At 59.3% G+C, this 14,974-nt stretch overlaps 1 protein-coding gene across 4 annotated transcripts in view; it reads left to right on the forward strand.

Annotated features, from left to right (window-relative positions):
• The first annotated feature begins 329 nt into the window (after nt 1-329).
• Nucleotides 330-14,974, forward strand: part of GRM4 (glutamate metabotropic receptor 4) — a 108,945-nt gene continuing 94,300 nt past the window's right edge. For 2 of the 4 annotated variants that reach the window (XM_029242965.1, XM_029242967.1), the window contains exon 1: nt 12,202-12,880. In XM_029242965.1, the coding sequence (XP_029098798.1) occupies nt 12,362-12,880 (519 nt within the window). In that variant the 5' untranslated portion in view covers nt 12,202-12,361. Of the gene's footprint in view, nt 421-11,984; nt 12,881-14,974 lie in introns of those variants that run through there. The other 2 variants (XM_029242968.1, XM_029242966.1) reach the window with 2 other exon arrangements.

Raw genomic sequence — 14,974 nt, forward strand, 5'->3', positions numbered from 1 at the left:
CCAGTGCTGGAGGGAGACCAGTGGGCTGTGGGCCATGGAGTGGGAGTTCCCCAAGCCTGGTGGAGTTCTGGGGTGGAAGGGACTTCAGTGGGAAGGGGCTCCTGAAGGCTGTGTGACCAGGGGCAAATGGAATCCCCTCCCCCTCCCGTCCTGTGTCATATGCTCAAACCAGGAGCAGTGGGGTGTGCAAATGAACATGCCACATGGGGGCACACGCCACGTGCGTGGTGCAGATGTGTGATAAGCTGGCCTAAGGTGGGGGTCTTAGTGATGCTCAGGGAAGATGGGGGTGGGGGTGGGGAGGAGTGTGACCCCTTGGCATCACTGTATTTGCTGTACTTCTCAGGGAGTGTGTCGGGATGCTATGTTCCTTGGCCCTCGACCTTTGGGGTCAGGAGGGGTCCCTGCCAAGTCCTCTGAGTCGAGGAGTAGACATCCGCCCCGGGGGAGGGGGGAAAAGGTGGCTTCCAGGAGGGGCGTGGTGAGAGGGGGAGCAGAAGGCGGGGCTGGTGCGGAGGGGTGGCGGGGAGCTGGGCAAGCCCCAGCCTTCCGGCGGTGGAGGTGTGGGGTCGGTGGTGGGCTTCCAGGTGCTCTCTTTTTAAAAGGCCGGCGGAAGCCGCGCGCTCGGCCGCACCTGCAGAGCAAACTTGGCGGGCAGGGCTTGCGCCTTCCCGAGTGTGGCGGCAGCAGAGTGGGCGCCGGGCTGAGCGGCTGCGGTCCCCTCGCCCCCTCGTGCTCCCGGCGCCCGCCCCCTCCCGCAGCTTCCCCTCTCGGCGTCTTCCTCGCTTGCTCGCTCGCTCGCTCTCCAGCGCGCTCTCCAGCTCGCTCTCCTTTTTTCCTGCTGCCGTGCGGCTGCCGCGGCGCCCCCGGGCGCCCGCATCTCAGCCGGCTGAGCTCGCTGCTCGGCTCACGTTCCACTCCCTTCCTAGCCCGGAGCCCTCGGCCAGACCCCGCACCCCGGAGCCGCCTCCTCTCTCCCTCCGGCTCGGACGTCGGGCTCCGCGGCGGACGGAGCAGGGCTGCCCGCCGCTCCCTAGCTCGCTGGCTCGCTCTCGCCGGAGCAGCAGCAGACCGCTGCGCGATTGGAGGCGTCTCGGGCCGGGCGGCCGCCTGCTCCTCCCCGCTGCGTCCCGGACTCCGGGCGGCCCCGCGCCGGGCTCGGACCGCAGCGTTCGAGCCGCCCGCCGCGGCCCGGGCTCCGGCCACCGCGAAAAGCCAGCCTCCGGCCGCCGCCTCCCTGCGCCCCCGGCGCGGGCGGGTGCGCCACCGAGTCCTCGCCGGCGCGCGGTGAGTTGTGGCCCGCGGGGAACGGGCAGAGGGGACCGTGCCCTCCGGCCTCTGGGGCGCGAGCTGCGGCGGGGACTCCAGGGCTCGGGGAGGTGGCCTCTGACGAGCTCCCGGGCTCGGGGCTGCCCAGAGGGCCGGCGGACCGGAGCTTTCGGGGCTGGAGGGCGCGGGACCCGGGCTAGAGGGTCTCCCCTCGGGGCTGGGGCCGGCTGTCCCACCGCCCCGAGACAGGCAGTAGGGCATTGGCTCTTTCGCGGGCCTGGGGGAAAGTGTCTCTGTGCCTGGGATTGTTTCGGGTTTCCCCGACTGGGGGGTCGAGCCCGCGCTCAGGTGGGGGCGGCGGCATCAGAGCGCCCCCTCTGCGGAGAGACAGGGCGGGCGGGGGCGCGGGCCGTTCTTTGCCCCGGTTCCCCACGGTCTCCCGGCGGGAGAGCAGCGTCAGCCTCGCGCGCCTCTCCTCCTTGACCCACACCAGCCCCGCGTCCCGCTCCCGTGGCCGCCCCAGCGTCGCCTTCGTCTCCGACCGACCCCGGCGCCGGAGGCTTGCTCTCGGCGGAGGCGGGATGGGACGGCACCCCAGGGTCTGGGGTCTCCCCGCGGCCCCGGGACTTCACGGTCAGGTGCTTCTCGGATATTCGGGACCGACCCTCTCCGGGACCCTGATGAACCTTTGCTTCTACGCGGCCGCGGGGCGGGCAGCCGGGCCGTGTCCGTGTGTTCGTGTGTGTGTGTGTGTGTGTGTGTGTGTGTTTTCGGGGGGTCCCTCCGGGGTCGGCTTTCCCCGGCGCTCAGGAGCTGAAAGCGCCCCCTCCCCGCGCGGGGGCGGGGCTGGGAGGGGGAGGCCCCGACTGCGAGAGGCGCCCCCGCACCGGGGCGGTCTGAGGCTGTTTGTGCTGAAATGGGGCGGCAGTGGCGGCGGCAGGGAGTCCTGAGGCCCGAACCCAAGAGCGACCCCTCGCACAGGCCGCGAGTGACACCCCCGCCTTCAGACTTTCGGTCCTTTTTGGAGGAGGCTCCTTGTCTCTTTCCCTACTCCGGTCACCCTCCCTGCCCCTGGTGCGGGAGAAGCTGCTTTGCGGGACTGAGCTGGTCTTGCTTAATGGGGTGCCCCAAGCCTCGTGTCTGTTGGAGCCGTGGTTAGTCTGTCTGCCCCTCTGTCAGTCTGGCAGAAAGCCAAATGACGGTGGAGGGAGGATTGTGTGTGTGTGTCTGCCTCATAGTCCCTCCTCTCCTCCATTCTGGGGTGAGGTTGGGGGCTGAGGGCTGGCAGGGCGGCCAGCTCTGTAAGAGTCTCCATGCTGGGCACCCCATTCCCACAGCCTCCCATCCCTGGGCCAGCTCATGGTGGAAGTGAAGAATGTTCTAGTTGCCATTGCCTCTTCCCCAGGATGTGTCCTGGGTCTGCCTTGCTTTCTCCCTGGCTCCACATTGGATGCTGGGCCCCAGGCTCTGGGTGGGCACCTCCGCGCCTCAGAGGCCTCAGGGCATGAGGTGGTGGGAGAACTTCCATGAAGAGGTGAGGACTTGCAGGGGCTTTTCTGATGACCTCTCCTGACGTGGCAGAGAGAATTCCCATGGAGCAGTCTGGAGGCCCCTGGGTGTGGTCATCCACCGGACAGGGCAGGGGGCTTATCTCCTCTCCTGGGCAGGCCCTGGGACTAGTGGCAAGGGCCCCCGAAGAGGCTACAGCGGGGAGTAGGGGTCAGAGCCCTTGCCCCTCTCCCTGATCCCCAAGAGGACCACTTCCTGGAGGGCCTTCCCAGCCCCTAGTGTTCTGTCCTGGGGATGGGATGGGGAACCTTTGGGGATGGTGCCTCTGAGCCTCTGCTTAGCCCCGGATGGGCATGCCTGTCCACTTGTGAAGTTGGTGGCCACTGTCTTCATCTCCCCCCAACTTTTGTCATTCTAGCCCTCAACTTTCCCTTAAATGTCAACATCTTCACACCTGTCAGGGACAAAAACATCAAAAAGTTCTTCCCTCCTGAGGTCTTGCTCGCTTCTAGGGCTACCCATCCCAGGGGCATTTGCTGTGAAGAGAGATTCAGAGACGAAGAAGGCAATGCTTAACCCAAAGGAATGCTCTACCGGTGGTGGATTTTCAGGAGAGAGATGTATGGGATGTTGGGGGCAGGGCATGCAGCACATCCCATAAAATAGGTCCTGAGCTGGCAGAAGGGGAGGAGGGAGCAGGCCAGGAGTTGAGCTGCCTTCTTGGCTTCAGTGGTCCAGCACAGGCCGCTCCTCCCACCTCCCTCCTCTCTCCTCCCGCAACTTTCCTCCGTGTGGCTTCATTCTGTCAGAGGCTTGACATCTCCAGGAGGGAGCGCCTTGCACAGCGGCAGGCAGGCAGCTGAGGTAGGTGAGAGAGTTAGCGAGCAAGCCTGTGGATGAGCAGTGTGCTGGCCAGACGGGTCGGGGGCGGGCCCAGACCAGAAGGGCTCTGCAGCCCCCACCTGCTTCCTGAGGGGTCCCCTGCCCAGCTTCCAGGATGCTTAGCCACACCCGAACCTGTTCCGCTGCAGGGGGACAGCTGGCAGGAAACGATGGCACCAGGACCATGGGCTTCTGAGCTTTATAATTACAGCCACTAGATACATCCTCTCCCCTAGACAAGTGTGGGGCCGGCAGCCCCTAATTACCACTGACCCCAAGACATCTGCCCACCCCTGCTGTCCTTCTCTGCTCAGTCTAGCACCCATTTTCCAATGGGCAGGCCCCACTGGCAGCCTGGGTAGCTGGGCCCGCCAGCTGCTGGATGGGAGTTTATCTCACTTCTGCAGAGTGAGGCCGCCTTTGCCACCTGGAGAAGGCGCGGGGGAGCTGGCATCTGGGCTCTGGCCCTGCTCACTGGGGCTGGCAGAGCTGCTGGCTGCCCAGGCCAACCTGAGGGAGGAGGCCGAGGGGCTTCCCCTGGTGGGCAGCGGGCCCGAGTGGAGGGCACCAGCTTTCTGGTCCTCCTCCCCCACCCCAGCCTGGTGCCGGCTCCTGGAAAGAGCAGGGAGGGCTTGTTTCCGTGTCCACTCTGCCCTAGTTAGCAGGGGAGTATCAAAAATTAATCTCAAGATCTCACTGCCTTTGGCCCTTGCCGGAGTGCAGGCTGCCTTTTCTCTGGCTCCTGGGAGCTCTGTTTCTTTCCTGGCTGTGCAGCTTCTGGCCTCCCTCTGTCCTCTGCTCTCCTTCTCTTCCACTGTCTCCCTGCTGCCTCTCAGCCCAACCCCAGGCATGTAGCTTTGCCTTCCCAGTGGGCTTCTGCTCCCCGCCAGTCCTGGAGTCAAGCTCTGGGGGCTTCTGCCTCAGTACCGCCCCCTCTTCTGCTCCCCCAGCCTCTCTTTCCCTGCCTGAGCTTTGCTCCTGAAAGGGAGGCTTATAATGGGAACTCGCTTAGGAAAGATGAAGCCTGCCCTGCAGCCCTGCCCCCCAGCCCCCCAGCCCACAGGGCAGAGAGAGTCTCTAGCCGCCTGTCCAAGTTTCTCTTGGCTCCTTGGAAAAACGAGCACCACAAGGATAGTAAAAATCACCCTTAAATGAAAGCTGATGACTCCTGTCGAAATGTTTTATAATTAACCTCACCGTTTAGCAATCTCGTGGCAGCAGTGAGGCATAAATATATGTGTACACACGTATATTAAATAAATTGGGGAATGCGGTGCATAATGACATTATCTGGACCCCATTCAATTAAGGTAGATATTATCTGCAGTAATTGGGAAATGCCAGCCCATAATGACAGCCCGTGCCATTTCGGCTCGAGCCATGCTGACGAGCAAGCTGTGGTGTCTCCCTAAGCCTCCCTCTTCTCCTGGAGAAAGCCCTGGCCACCCAGGGGCTGTGATGACGCCCTGGGGAGCTCAGCTGGCTGGCGGTCCCAGGCTGGGCCACCTGCATCGGGACCAGGAGGTTTGAGTCCTCCCTGGGTCCCCCACACTCAACCCTCCCAGCCATCCCTCTGTCCCTCAGGGGGACAGACTAGTCTCTGGACCCGTGTTCTGGCTGGGCTATGACTTCTAGTAACACTTCATCGCTACAGGGTTATTTTTAGATTTGAATATAGAAATAAAGATTGGGGACTTGACCTGGATTCTTAAGTTTTTGGCCGGTGATCGCTTCTCAGATGTCATGGCCCCTTCTTTGTGCCTGGCCTCAGGGTGCCTTAGGGTGGGAAGTCTGCCCCACAGCTGTGGTTCTGTTCGTGGCTGTGCAAGGCAGTAGGGTTTGGACATGGGCTCCCTAAGCCAGTGGGCCCGAGGTTTCCAGGGCAGTGCCGGGGTTTGGGGGGGGCGGACAGGAAGAAGGAGGAGAGAGGAAGAAACAGCATTAGCAGGAAGCCCACAATGGCAACAGCTGCAAACAAAGGCACTGCCCACTTGGATGTTGTGCTGGAAAACTGGATGGCCCTGGCAAGTGGGGGTGGGGTGAGTTGGGGCCAGAAGGAGAGGCCTGGGGGTCTGCATGGGGGCTGCTGGTCGGAGGAGACCTTGAGCAAGCGCGAGCTTGGTGGCTGGCCCCCTGGCTCTGGGAGAAGGCGAAGGTCAAGGCTGGGCATTTCCTGAGCTGAATTGGTGGGACCCAGTGCCAATGAGATGTGCTTGCTTTGCCGTGCAACTGATGGGAGCTGCTGTGGCCTTAGCAGGTGGCTGCCTTTGAGCCTCTGGTTTCTCTAGTCCCGAGTCCCTGTCTGCTGTGCTCACAGTGGGCCCTCCTTTCTCCATCCACACCATGGCCCACAAGGTCCTGCTTGATCTTATGCTTGGAGCCGGCTCTGACTCCTCTCCTGCCTCTCTCCCTTCCCACCGCCTTCCAGTCATGCCGACCTCCTTGCTGTTCCTTGAACAATGAATGCTAATCATATGCCCACCCCAGGGCCTTTGCACTTGCTGTTCTCTCTACCTGGGATGTTTTTCTCCCGGATACATGGCTCATGCCTTTACTGTTTTTAATCTCTGCTCTAATGCCACCTCCTCTGAGAAGCCTTCCCTGACTATCTTTTTCTGAAAAAGCTCCTCTGGATCATTCCCTTTCTCCTTACCTGCCTTGTGTGTCTTCATAGCCCCTTGATCCCCTGAAGTGCCACCCATCTGCGTGTAGATGTATTTATTGTCTCTCCTGCGCCACTCCCCACTGGGATGTTGGCTTCACAGGGCAGGTGTTTGTATCTGTTTTCACTTCCAGCGTTTCCCCAGTGCTCAGAACAGAGTCTGGCACACAGCAGGAGCTCAGCACGCATTTGGATGGCACATTGAATAACTGAATGGTCATGGATTATATTCCATGCCTACCCACACAAGAGGGTTGTAAGAATTCAGGGCAAGGTCTGAGTCCCACTCCGGGAACCTGGAATGCTGCTGCAGACCCCCACTCCCTGCCCTGGGCTCCACACTGGTGAGGGTGGTGCTCTGCTGGCTCTGGGCAGGGACCTGGCTTTGTCTGGTTGTTGATTGAGAATTTCCTGCATTCTGAGCCTTGGGCTGGGCACTGGGACACCGAGATGAGGGCGGTGCTGTGCACCCAGGCCCTTAACGTGCTCTGAGGCTTATCAGTGCCCAATAACAACACACAGAGAGCGGCTTTATGGCACTGACTGTGGAGGAAGGAGATAACAGGAACTAGAATCATCAGGGCAGGCTTCCTGGAAGAAGAAGTATCTCAGTTGCTCACTTGAAGGGTAAGCCTCACAGGGAGGAGGCTGGAGGGAATCCAAGGGTCAGGGAAGCATGGGCAATTGGTTTGTTTCCCCCTTCTTAGTTTTTGTTGGCATGAAGCTCAGGAATTATGTCCTCCATCCCTTCCTTCGTTCCTTCCACACGCATTTCTCAGTACCCACCGCATGCCCAGCACAGAGCCAGTCACTTCTGAACCAGGCCCTTGTTTTGGAACAGGGAGAGGATGGCTTTTGAAGTGAGGTCTGGGGTTTCTGAACTTGAGAGGTTCCTGATCAGGCCAGGGAGCTGGAACAGCTCAGGGAATTGAAGGGAAGGGGGCATGGGGTCCAGACCCCCACTCTTCCCTCCTTCTTGCTCTTAGAACATGGCTCGGGCTGGGTCAGTGCCTGGAGCAGGGCTACTCTTCTTATTATTCTAGAACTAGATTACCTGGGAGAGAAGGGTGGAAAGACCCCAGGGATCATTCAGTCACTTCCACAGACCCTAGTGGGGGATGCTAGGCACCGTGCAAGCTGGGATGCAGAGATATCAAGATGAGGATGACGTGATCCCCTCAGGTTGTGGTCCAGGTGGGGAGAGGGTTGTGCTGCTGGGGTTTGAGGGAGATAGTTGGTCACCCCCTTTCCTTAGGAACCCAAATCATACAGGTGGAGATTTGTTGCTGGTGCAGCTGGGGTGGAGCGGGCTTCTGATGACCTGCTTCCTGGGTTAGGCTTTGTCCATTTGAAAGGAGACTGTCTAGCAAACCTCACCTCTGCCCAGCCAGCGCAAGTCCCCAGGGGTCAGGAGAGAGGGGGGCCTTAGAGGTGACCTGCAGTCCCAAGGGGGTGGGGGTGGTGTAGGAAGGAGGGGAGAGGCCTCAGGTTCCCCCTCACTGTCCCCTTTGGGGAGTGGAGCTGCCAGCCCCTCCTTCCGTGGAAATGTGAGATGTGGGCGATGAGGCGTCTAAACAGCTCAGGGGGTTCAAACCCCACTTCGCTCCTCCATTCACAATCCCTGAGTTCTCCCAGCACCTGGGCTGGGCTGGGCCCAGCAGAGGTCAAGGTGAAGAGAGCTGAAGTAGGTGCTGGAGGGAACCGGGGCAGGCAGAGGGGGAGGGCCACCATAGGTCCGGAGGCCTGGCTCAGGAATGTGAGGAGGGTGTGCTGGGGACCCCGGGCAGGCGGGGAGTCCTTTCTGGACCTGGCTTTCCTCGTTCCACCCGCTCAGCCCTAGGGGCTGGCCTGCTGGCCTGCAGAGGAGCCAGGAGGCTGAGCGTCCCCTCAGAGGGCTGGAGGGGGGACTGAGCCGCTCTGGTTGTGGCCCCCACCCCTGGAAGCAAAGCGCAGGGTCCCTCCCTCCGACTCTGCCCTTTATTTCGTGTTTGGGAGAATTCTATTTCTTTAGCTTTTGGAGAAGAAAAAGCAGCTCAGTGAAAACTAAATTGGAGCTTATTAAGTCACAGTAGCTCTCTTCTGGTTGTTGTTTTGTGGTCTGTGGTTCTTTATGGCCCAGGCCCTGGCTGGAGACGGAAGGGTTGAGGTCAGGCAGGAGAAAAGCCTGGAATCCTGCTTGTTAAGACTCGGAAGGGGTCACTGAGGTAGGTTTGGCCAGTTCCTCGGGCGTCTGAGAGACCCTCAGGTGGTGGGGCTGGCTGGGCTAAGGGAGGGGTGAACTGCAGCTCTCCCCCCAGCCTCCCCTCCCCCATCCCCTTTCACTGAGGAGAATGTTCTGGAAAATGCCATTGGCCAGTGAACTATTGCTCTACCCTGTGCTCCTCATCTCTCCCTGCCTAGTTCTGTCCTCCCTGGAGAAAGGATCTAGCAGGGACAGCAGAGGGAAGTGAGTAAGGGGCTGAGGAGGGAGGTGGGAAAGGGAGACTGAGGATGGGAGAGGAGACACATCTGGGGGTGGGTGGCCATCCTGGTGATTTCACTTCGGGCGGGACCCCCCCAACGGTCCCAGTTTGAGCTTTCCTGGCTGTTTTGGACCTGGGGGAGTGGTCTGAGGGCTCCCAGCACCCCCCCAGCTCCCCCCTCCCCTGCAGGTGGAGGTGCCCCGTGGGGGAGGGAGGATCAGCCGGGCTCCCCGTGTCCGCCCCACCCCCAGCCTCTGCTCTCCTGGCTCCTTTCACTCCCAGGTATTTTTACTTTTCCCTGGTGCCTGTTATGCGGATCAAAGTAAGGAGGGGAGGCTGAAAGAGGCGGTGGTTTGCCCAGCTCTTGGAGAAGCTCGGAAAAGGCAGGCCTGGTAGGTCTGAGGGCTGGAGGGGACTCGCTGCAGGCAGGCTGGGACCCAGTCCAATGGAGAGAGGCCTTGCGGGTGTCTGAGCAGCTTGGGGCAGGGCCTGGGGCCTTGCGGTCGTGATTCTCATCTTGCAAGTATTTGCCTTTCTCCTCACTGAGGCCTCCTTCCCCTGTGTGGCCTCTGTCCTTCCCCTGCCTATGGTGTGTGTGTGTGTCTGTGTGCGGGCACTGATCAGCCCAGAGGTGCTCAGGCTTCAAGAGAAGCCAGTGTTGAGCCCTCACGAAGGATCTGGAAGGCTGAGCAGGGCCTGACTGTCAGAAGCTGCTGTGCATTGGTTTCCCAGCCTGAGTCTGCCCTGTTGCAGCCTCGGCTCACCACCTTGTCCTGATGCCAAAAATCCCTCCATTTGAAATTTAAGAAAACCAAGCCTGACTTCCTAGGATGTGGGAACTGGGCAGGGCCTGAGAGACCCTCGGGGCCAGCGTGGCGGGGTGGTCAGGGCCTGGGCGGCCTGCCCAAGCTCCGTGTCCCTGGGCTGTGTCACTGTTTGACGTTTGGTGCCTCAGCTTCGTCATCTGTGTGATGGGGATAAAAATCCCACCTGGCTCATAGGGATGAGAGTGTCACCTGAGAAGCACCTGCGTGGTGGCTGGCACACAGCGCTATGTTGTCCTTTGCTGTTATTTCTCCATGGGGCACAATTGGCGTTTGGACAAGACAGTGTTTCATTGTGCGGGCTGTCTTGCCCATGCCATCTCTGACCCTGCCTGGATGCAAGCTAGTAGGTGACTCTCATCATTGTGACAACTGAAATGCTCCCACAGGGACGGGGTGGCCTCCAGCCTGGGTCTTATTCCAGCCCATCCATTTTACAGATGTTGAAACTGAGGACTCCCTAGGGGACAGGTGTGGCCTCCAGCAGGGCAGCAGCAGGACTGCAGGGTGGTCTGAGGCTTCTGCTGTTTCTCTTCTGAATCCCCTAGAACTGGCCTCAGCGGCTAGTATCCCCCATCCCCTCACTCCCCACAGCCCCCTGGGGGAGAGATCTGATGACTCACTCACACAAAGGGGTGAGTGCTGATGAGGGGTGCCCACAGGCGTAGCTGCCCCTCTCTTGTATCTTAACAGCTCTTAAGCCTTCCCCAAAGCACTAACCACCAGCCCTAGGTCACTGAGTCCTGGCTTCCCGCCAGCTTCCCCAGGCTCTCTCAGTGTGATTGGGGCTGGCTTTGAGTCCCCACCCGCCTTGACTTGCTGTTTGACTTCGGCAGAGTTATGTGGTCCCTCTGGGCTACTGGTTCACCTGCAGAAGGGGGCTGAGGAGAAGTAAGAGCCATACTCTTGGCCTCTGAGGAGCTAAACGGAGGAGGGAGCATTCTGATGCGGGGGTAAGATGTGAGGTGAGGGTTTAGAAGAAACCCGGGAGCTGAGGCTGGATCCTGGGGTGTGCCCCCTCTCCTCCTCTACCCCTTGTGCAGACCTGGAGCAGTCAGGGCCTCTGTGGGGTGGGGGATGGGTGGCTCTGAGGCCACCACTTGGTCTTGATAGAGGGACCGTATTTCCAGGGACACCTCCCAACCCAAACACAAGCTCTTCTTCCAAATGGCTAGGGAAACTGAGGCACAGAACGGGTGAGTGGCTGCTGGTCTTCATTTGACAAACCCATGGGGAAGGGGGCCTTGGGGTCGCCCCCTAGCCAAGCCCTGGCTCATCTTTCCGCCTTTCTCCCTGGGGCCTCCTGAGTCGAGGGGAGGGAGGTTGCTGGTGGTAAGGGAAGGCTGGGCCCACACAAGGAAGTCCTGGGGAAATTAGCCCAAATTAGCCAGGAGAGTGAGGAAGAGCTGGTACTCCCTCCTCCACCCTTGCAGATAAATATTTAATCACAGCAACAATAGTAACGGCCATCACCATAACGTGCGCTAGCTCAGGCCAGAACCCAGGCCCCACTCGCAGAGGGAGGAAGTGGGGAAGAGAGAAGGAGCAAAGAGAAACTAAGAGAGAAAGACCCTTAGAGAGGGGGAGGGGAGGGGAGGGAGGGAGGCCCAGCAAGAGAAAATGAGCCTCAGTTGGGTTGACCGCCCGCCCCCCCGCCCCCACCACCCGTCGGCCGGGGTGGGGCAGCTGGGGTGGAAATGGGAGGGTCCACCTAGCCCTCCCCAGTTCAGCAGGAGAACCCCAAACCGCCCCCCCCGGCAGCCTCAGCTTCTCCCTGGCAGCCTCAGCTTCTCCCTGGCCTTCAGGCTGAGCAGCTCTCAGCCAGACGACTTCTCCTGGGGCCTCGTTGGCTTTCCTTGTCTCTGAGTCCTCAAGGAGCCCAAGTGTGTCTGGTTCCAGAGCTGGGAGCCAGAAAGCTGGGTTCCAGGCAGCGTTCTGCTGCTTGCCCCCTGTGTGACTCGGGTCAGGTGCTCTCCTGCTCTGGGCCTTGGTTTCCTCATCTCTGAAATGAGCTGTGCCCTGTGGGACCGGTTTCTGCCTGCTCCTTCCTGTGGGTGAGTGTTGAGAGGGGCCTCTCTTCTGCCCAAGCCTCCCAGGCTGTTGCCTGAGGAGAGAGCTCTCTGAGGCCTCGGGTCTGATGGTAGTGGGCACAGGCCTTAAGAAATCTTCAGACACCACCCAATTTCTGCCTCAAATTCTCCCATTTGGACCAAAGTTGAGCAGCAGCTGGGAGGAAACCAAGCTCAGGAGATTGTGGAGTCTTTGGCTATAACCTCCAGCATCTCCTGCCCTCAGGCTCCTGACGAGAGATCCGAATTGCTAATGTCTTCTTTGGGCTTCTCTTTGATTCTCTCTCTCTCTCTCTCTCTCTTTAAGGTTGGTAAGAGGAGAGCATTGGAGCTGTTTTCCCCTTGATGCCAAGATCTGCCAAGCTAGGAGCACTCTCCTCCTTTCACAGTCATCCACCAAGAACAGGCCTGCAGGACGTGGGGACCAAGCCCAGAGCTTTGCTGCACCCCAGGCACGCCCTGCCATCTGGGAGCATGGCCTGTGCCCGTAACTGAGCGTTGCCTGCGTGGCGAGGAACACCAGCATGGTTCAGCCTGTTGGCTGCCATCAGCCACCCTGCTGCTGAAGCTGCACTGGAGAGACTTGTGGGGGCTGCTCTGCCCCTGCTCCCCCAGGCTGTGGGCCAGGGGCCCACACGGCTAGGAGGGAGGCCTGCCGTTCATGGGTCTCTAGGGATTTCCGAGATGCCTGGGAAGAGGGGCTGGGGCTGGTGGTGGGCCCGGCTGCTCCTTTGCCTGCTCCTCAGCCTATCTGGGCCCTGGGTGCCTTCCTCCCTGGGGAAGCCCAAAGGCCACCCTCAAATGAATTCCATCCGCATAGATGGTGACATCACTCTGGGAGGCCTGTTCCCGGTGCACGGCCGGGGCTCAGAGGGCAAGGCCTGCGGAGAACTCAAGAAGGAAAAGGGCATCCACCGGCTGGAGGCCATGCTCTTTGCTCTAGATCGCATTAACAATGACCCGGACCTGCTGCCCAACATCACATTGGGCGCCCGCATACTGGACACCTGCTCCAGGGACACCCATGCCCTGGAGCAGTCGCTGACCTTTGTGCAGGCGCTCATTGAGAAGGATGGCACGGAGGTCCGCTGTGGCAGCGGCGGCCCGCCCATCATCACTAAACCTGAGCGCGTGGTGGGTGTCATCGGTGCTTCAGGGAGTTCGGTCTCCATCATGGTGGCCAACATCCTTCGTCTCTTCAAGGTTAGTGCCTGCGCAGCTCCTTTCTCTTCTTCTCCTCCTGAATCCGAGGGAGAGAGTGTGTTTCCCAGCTCCCCGAGCAATATCTGAGAATTTGGGGCTGACCTGTGGTGAGGAGGGACCCAGCTCCGTGGTGCTGACCGTGGTGCTGACCATGGTGCTGAAACAGCACCTGCTGCAGGCAGCTCCTTGATCGACTCTGCTCCTCTGCGGGGAATTCTGAACCGGGAGGGGAAAGGAAGTACTGGCGAACAACAGAAGGGAGGAGGAGATGGGCAGACAGAAATATAAAAAACCCAGACAGATGGACGCATAGAAATTTAGGTAGATAGAAAGGTAGACAGATTAAAAGATAAACATAGAATGAGAATGTGAATGTTGGAGACTGCCAGGGAGAAAAAGCAAGACTTTTGTTTTGACATTGTTTTTCAATAATTGCAATTGCCAAGAAAGATCTGTTTTTCTCCTGGGCAGCTGAGAAAGCCCCGCGTGGCCCTCCCGCTCCACCTCAGGATTATAGTTAGAAGATGTGTCCTGATTTTTTGGATGAGGTGTTGGCTACCGAGCCCGCAGTGAACGGAGATGAGAACGGGAAAAGGCCTGGAGGAGCGGGCAGTCCCTGTTTCTGGTGCCCTTGGCCCTGAGCTTAGCCTCCCTGGCTCATTACCTTCTTTCTGCCCCTCTTCCTTACACACCTTTCTCCCCTTCCTTCTGGAATCCCTCCCTGCCCCCTCCTTGCCGCCTCCCTTCCTCTCTTCCTGGGGCAGGAGCTGCTGATTTGCAATTCAATTGGAGCCAAGTGCTTCGCTAAGCTGCTAAAACTACTGAAAGCTACTGGGTAGAGAGAAAAACATTACAAGCATTTTACCAATAATTATGTGCCTGCTTCTCTCTGGGAGCCTCCTCGTTTGCTGTGTGTGCGTGCGTGCGTGCGTGTGTGTGTGTGTGTGTGTGTGAGAGAGAGACAGAGAGAGACAGAGAGAGACAGAGAGAGAGAGAGGGAGAGAGAAGAGGGTGAGGGAGGAGGAAGGTGGCACAAATGGAGCCTCTGGGTCCCTTCTTCACTCTGGTGTTAGATTCTTGGCCTCTGGAATTGGCCCCTTGTCTCCTCAAAGGCTCCAGAGTTAGGGAGTGGACAGAGAGAGGCTGTTTGGCCTCATGCAGGATGGGAAGCGCTGAGGCTGGAGCCGTCTCTCCTGGACCCTTTCTGGAACACGTTTGCCCAATCCCATGATGCATCAGTACTTGGGCGGCATTTCTGGGGGCCGGGGTAGAAGTGGGGATGAACGGTGCGAATGTCTCTGTGTTGGCTGCGGGGGTAGGTGGGGAAGAAAGGTGGTTGAGTTGTCCTGTCACAGCAGGGGCGGGGTTGGAACTTTGCCATAGGCTGGTCTGGGCCACGTGTGCTGTGCAGTCCTTGCCTTGGGGTCTTCTTCCTGTGGTGTTGGTTTTGCTTGATGATCCAGATGAAAACATTATTTTAATTTAAAAACAGATGGATGCATTCTGAAGGATGCAAAATCACGCTGAAGCTGGAGACTTGAAGGAGACTTTGCCTTTGTAGCGGGCAATTTGAACAACCCCTGGGGAGCAGTGTTGCTTGTGGACATTTGTTGGTGGGATGGCTGGGGAATGGGAAACTGGTCCAGTCCCTCCACCTGCCCAATTCTGCAGTGAGGAGTAGAGACCCAGAGGGGAGGGGGAGCAAGGCTCTGTGGTCCCAGGGCCTAGTGATGGCTTCGGTGAGCTGTGTCACCAATTCAGCCTGCCTTCCCTGGGCTTGGGAGGTGAGGCGACCTGGGTCAGCAGCTGTCATCCTGTCTGAGTGGGGCACAGCCCCCCAGCCTTTGAGAAGACCAGACTACAGGTGGGGCTGCTTCAGTGTCCTTTTCTGAGCTTTGTATTAAACACCTTGGTGAGTCTGGGTGTTTTAAAAAGTGTTTTATAAAGAGGATAAAACAACGTGATTGGGCCCTTGGGGCTATGACATTGGTAAGGGTCCTTCCCCGCCATTTCCCAGAGGGGAACCAGTACGCACTTTATAGGGAGGTGGAAAAGATCAAAGGAGCTGAGAGGTGTCACCAGACACATGGCCAA

Source organism: Monodon monoceros, unplaced genomic scaffold (genome assembly GCF_005190385.1).
Source record: "Monodon monoceros isolate NGI ecotype Baffin Bay Population unplaced genomic scaffold, NGI_Narwhal_1 Super_Scaffold_3, whole genome shotgun sequence".
Taxonomy (NCBI): domain Eukaryota; kingdom Metazoa; phylum Chordata; class Mammalia; order Artiodactyla; family Monodontidae; genus Monodon; species Monodon monoceros.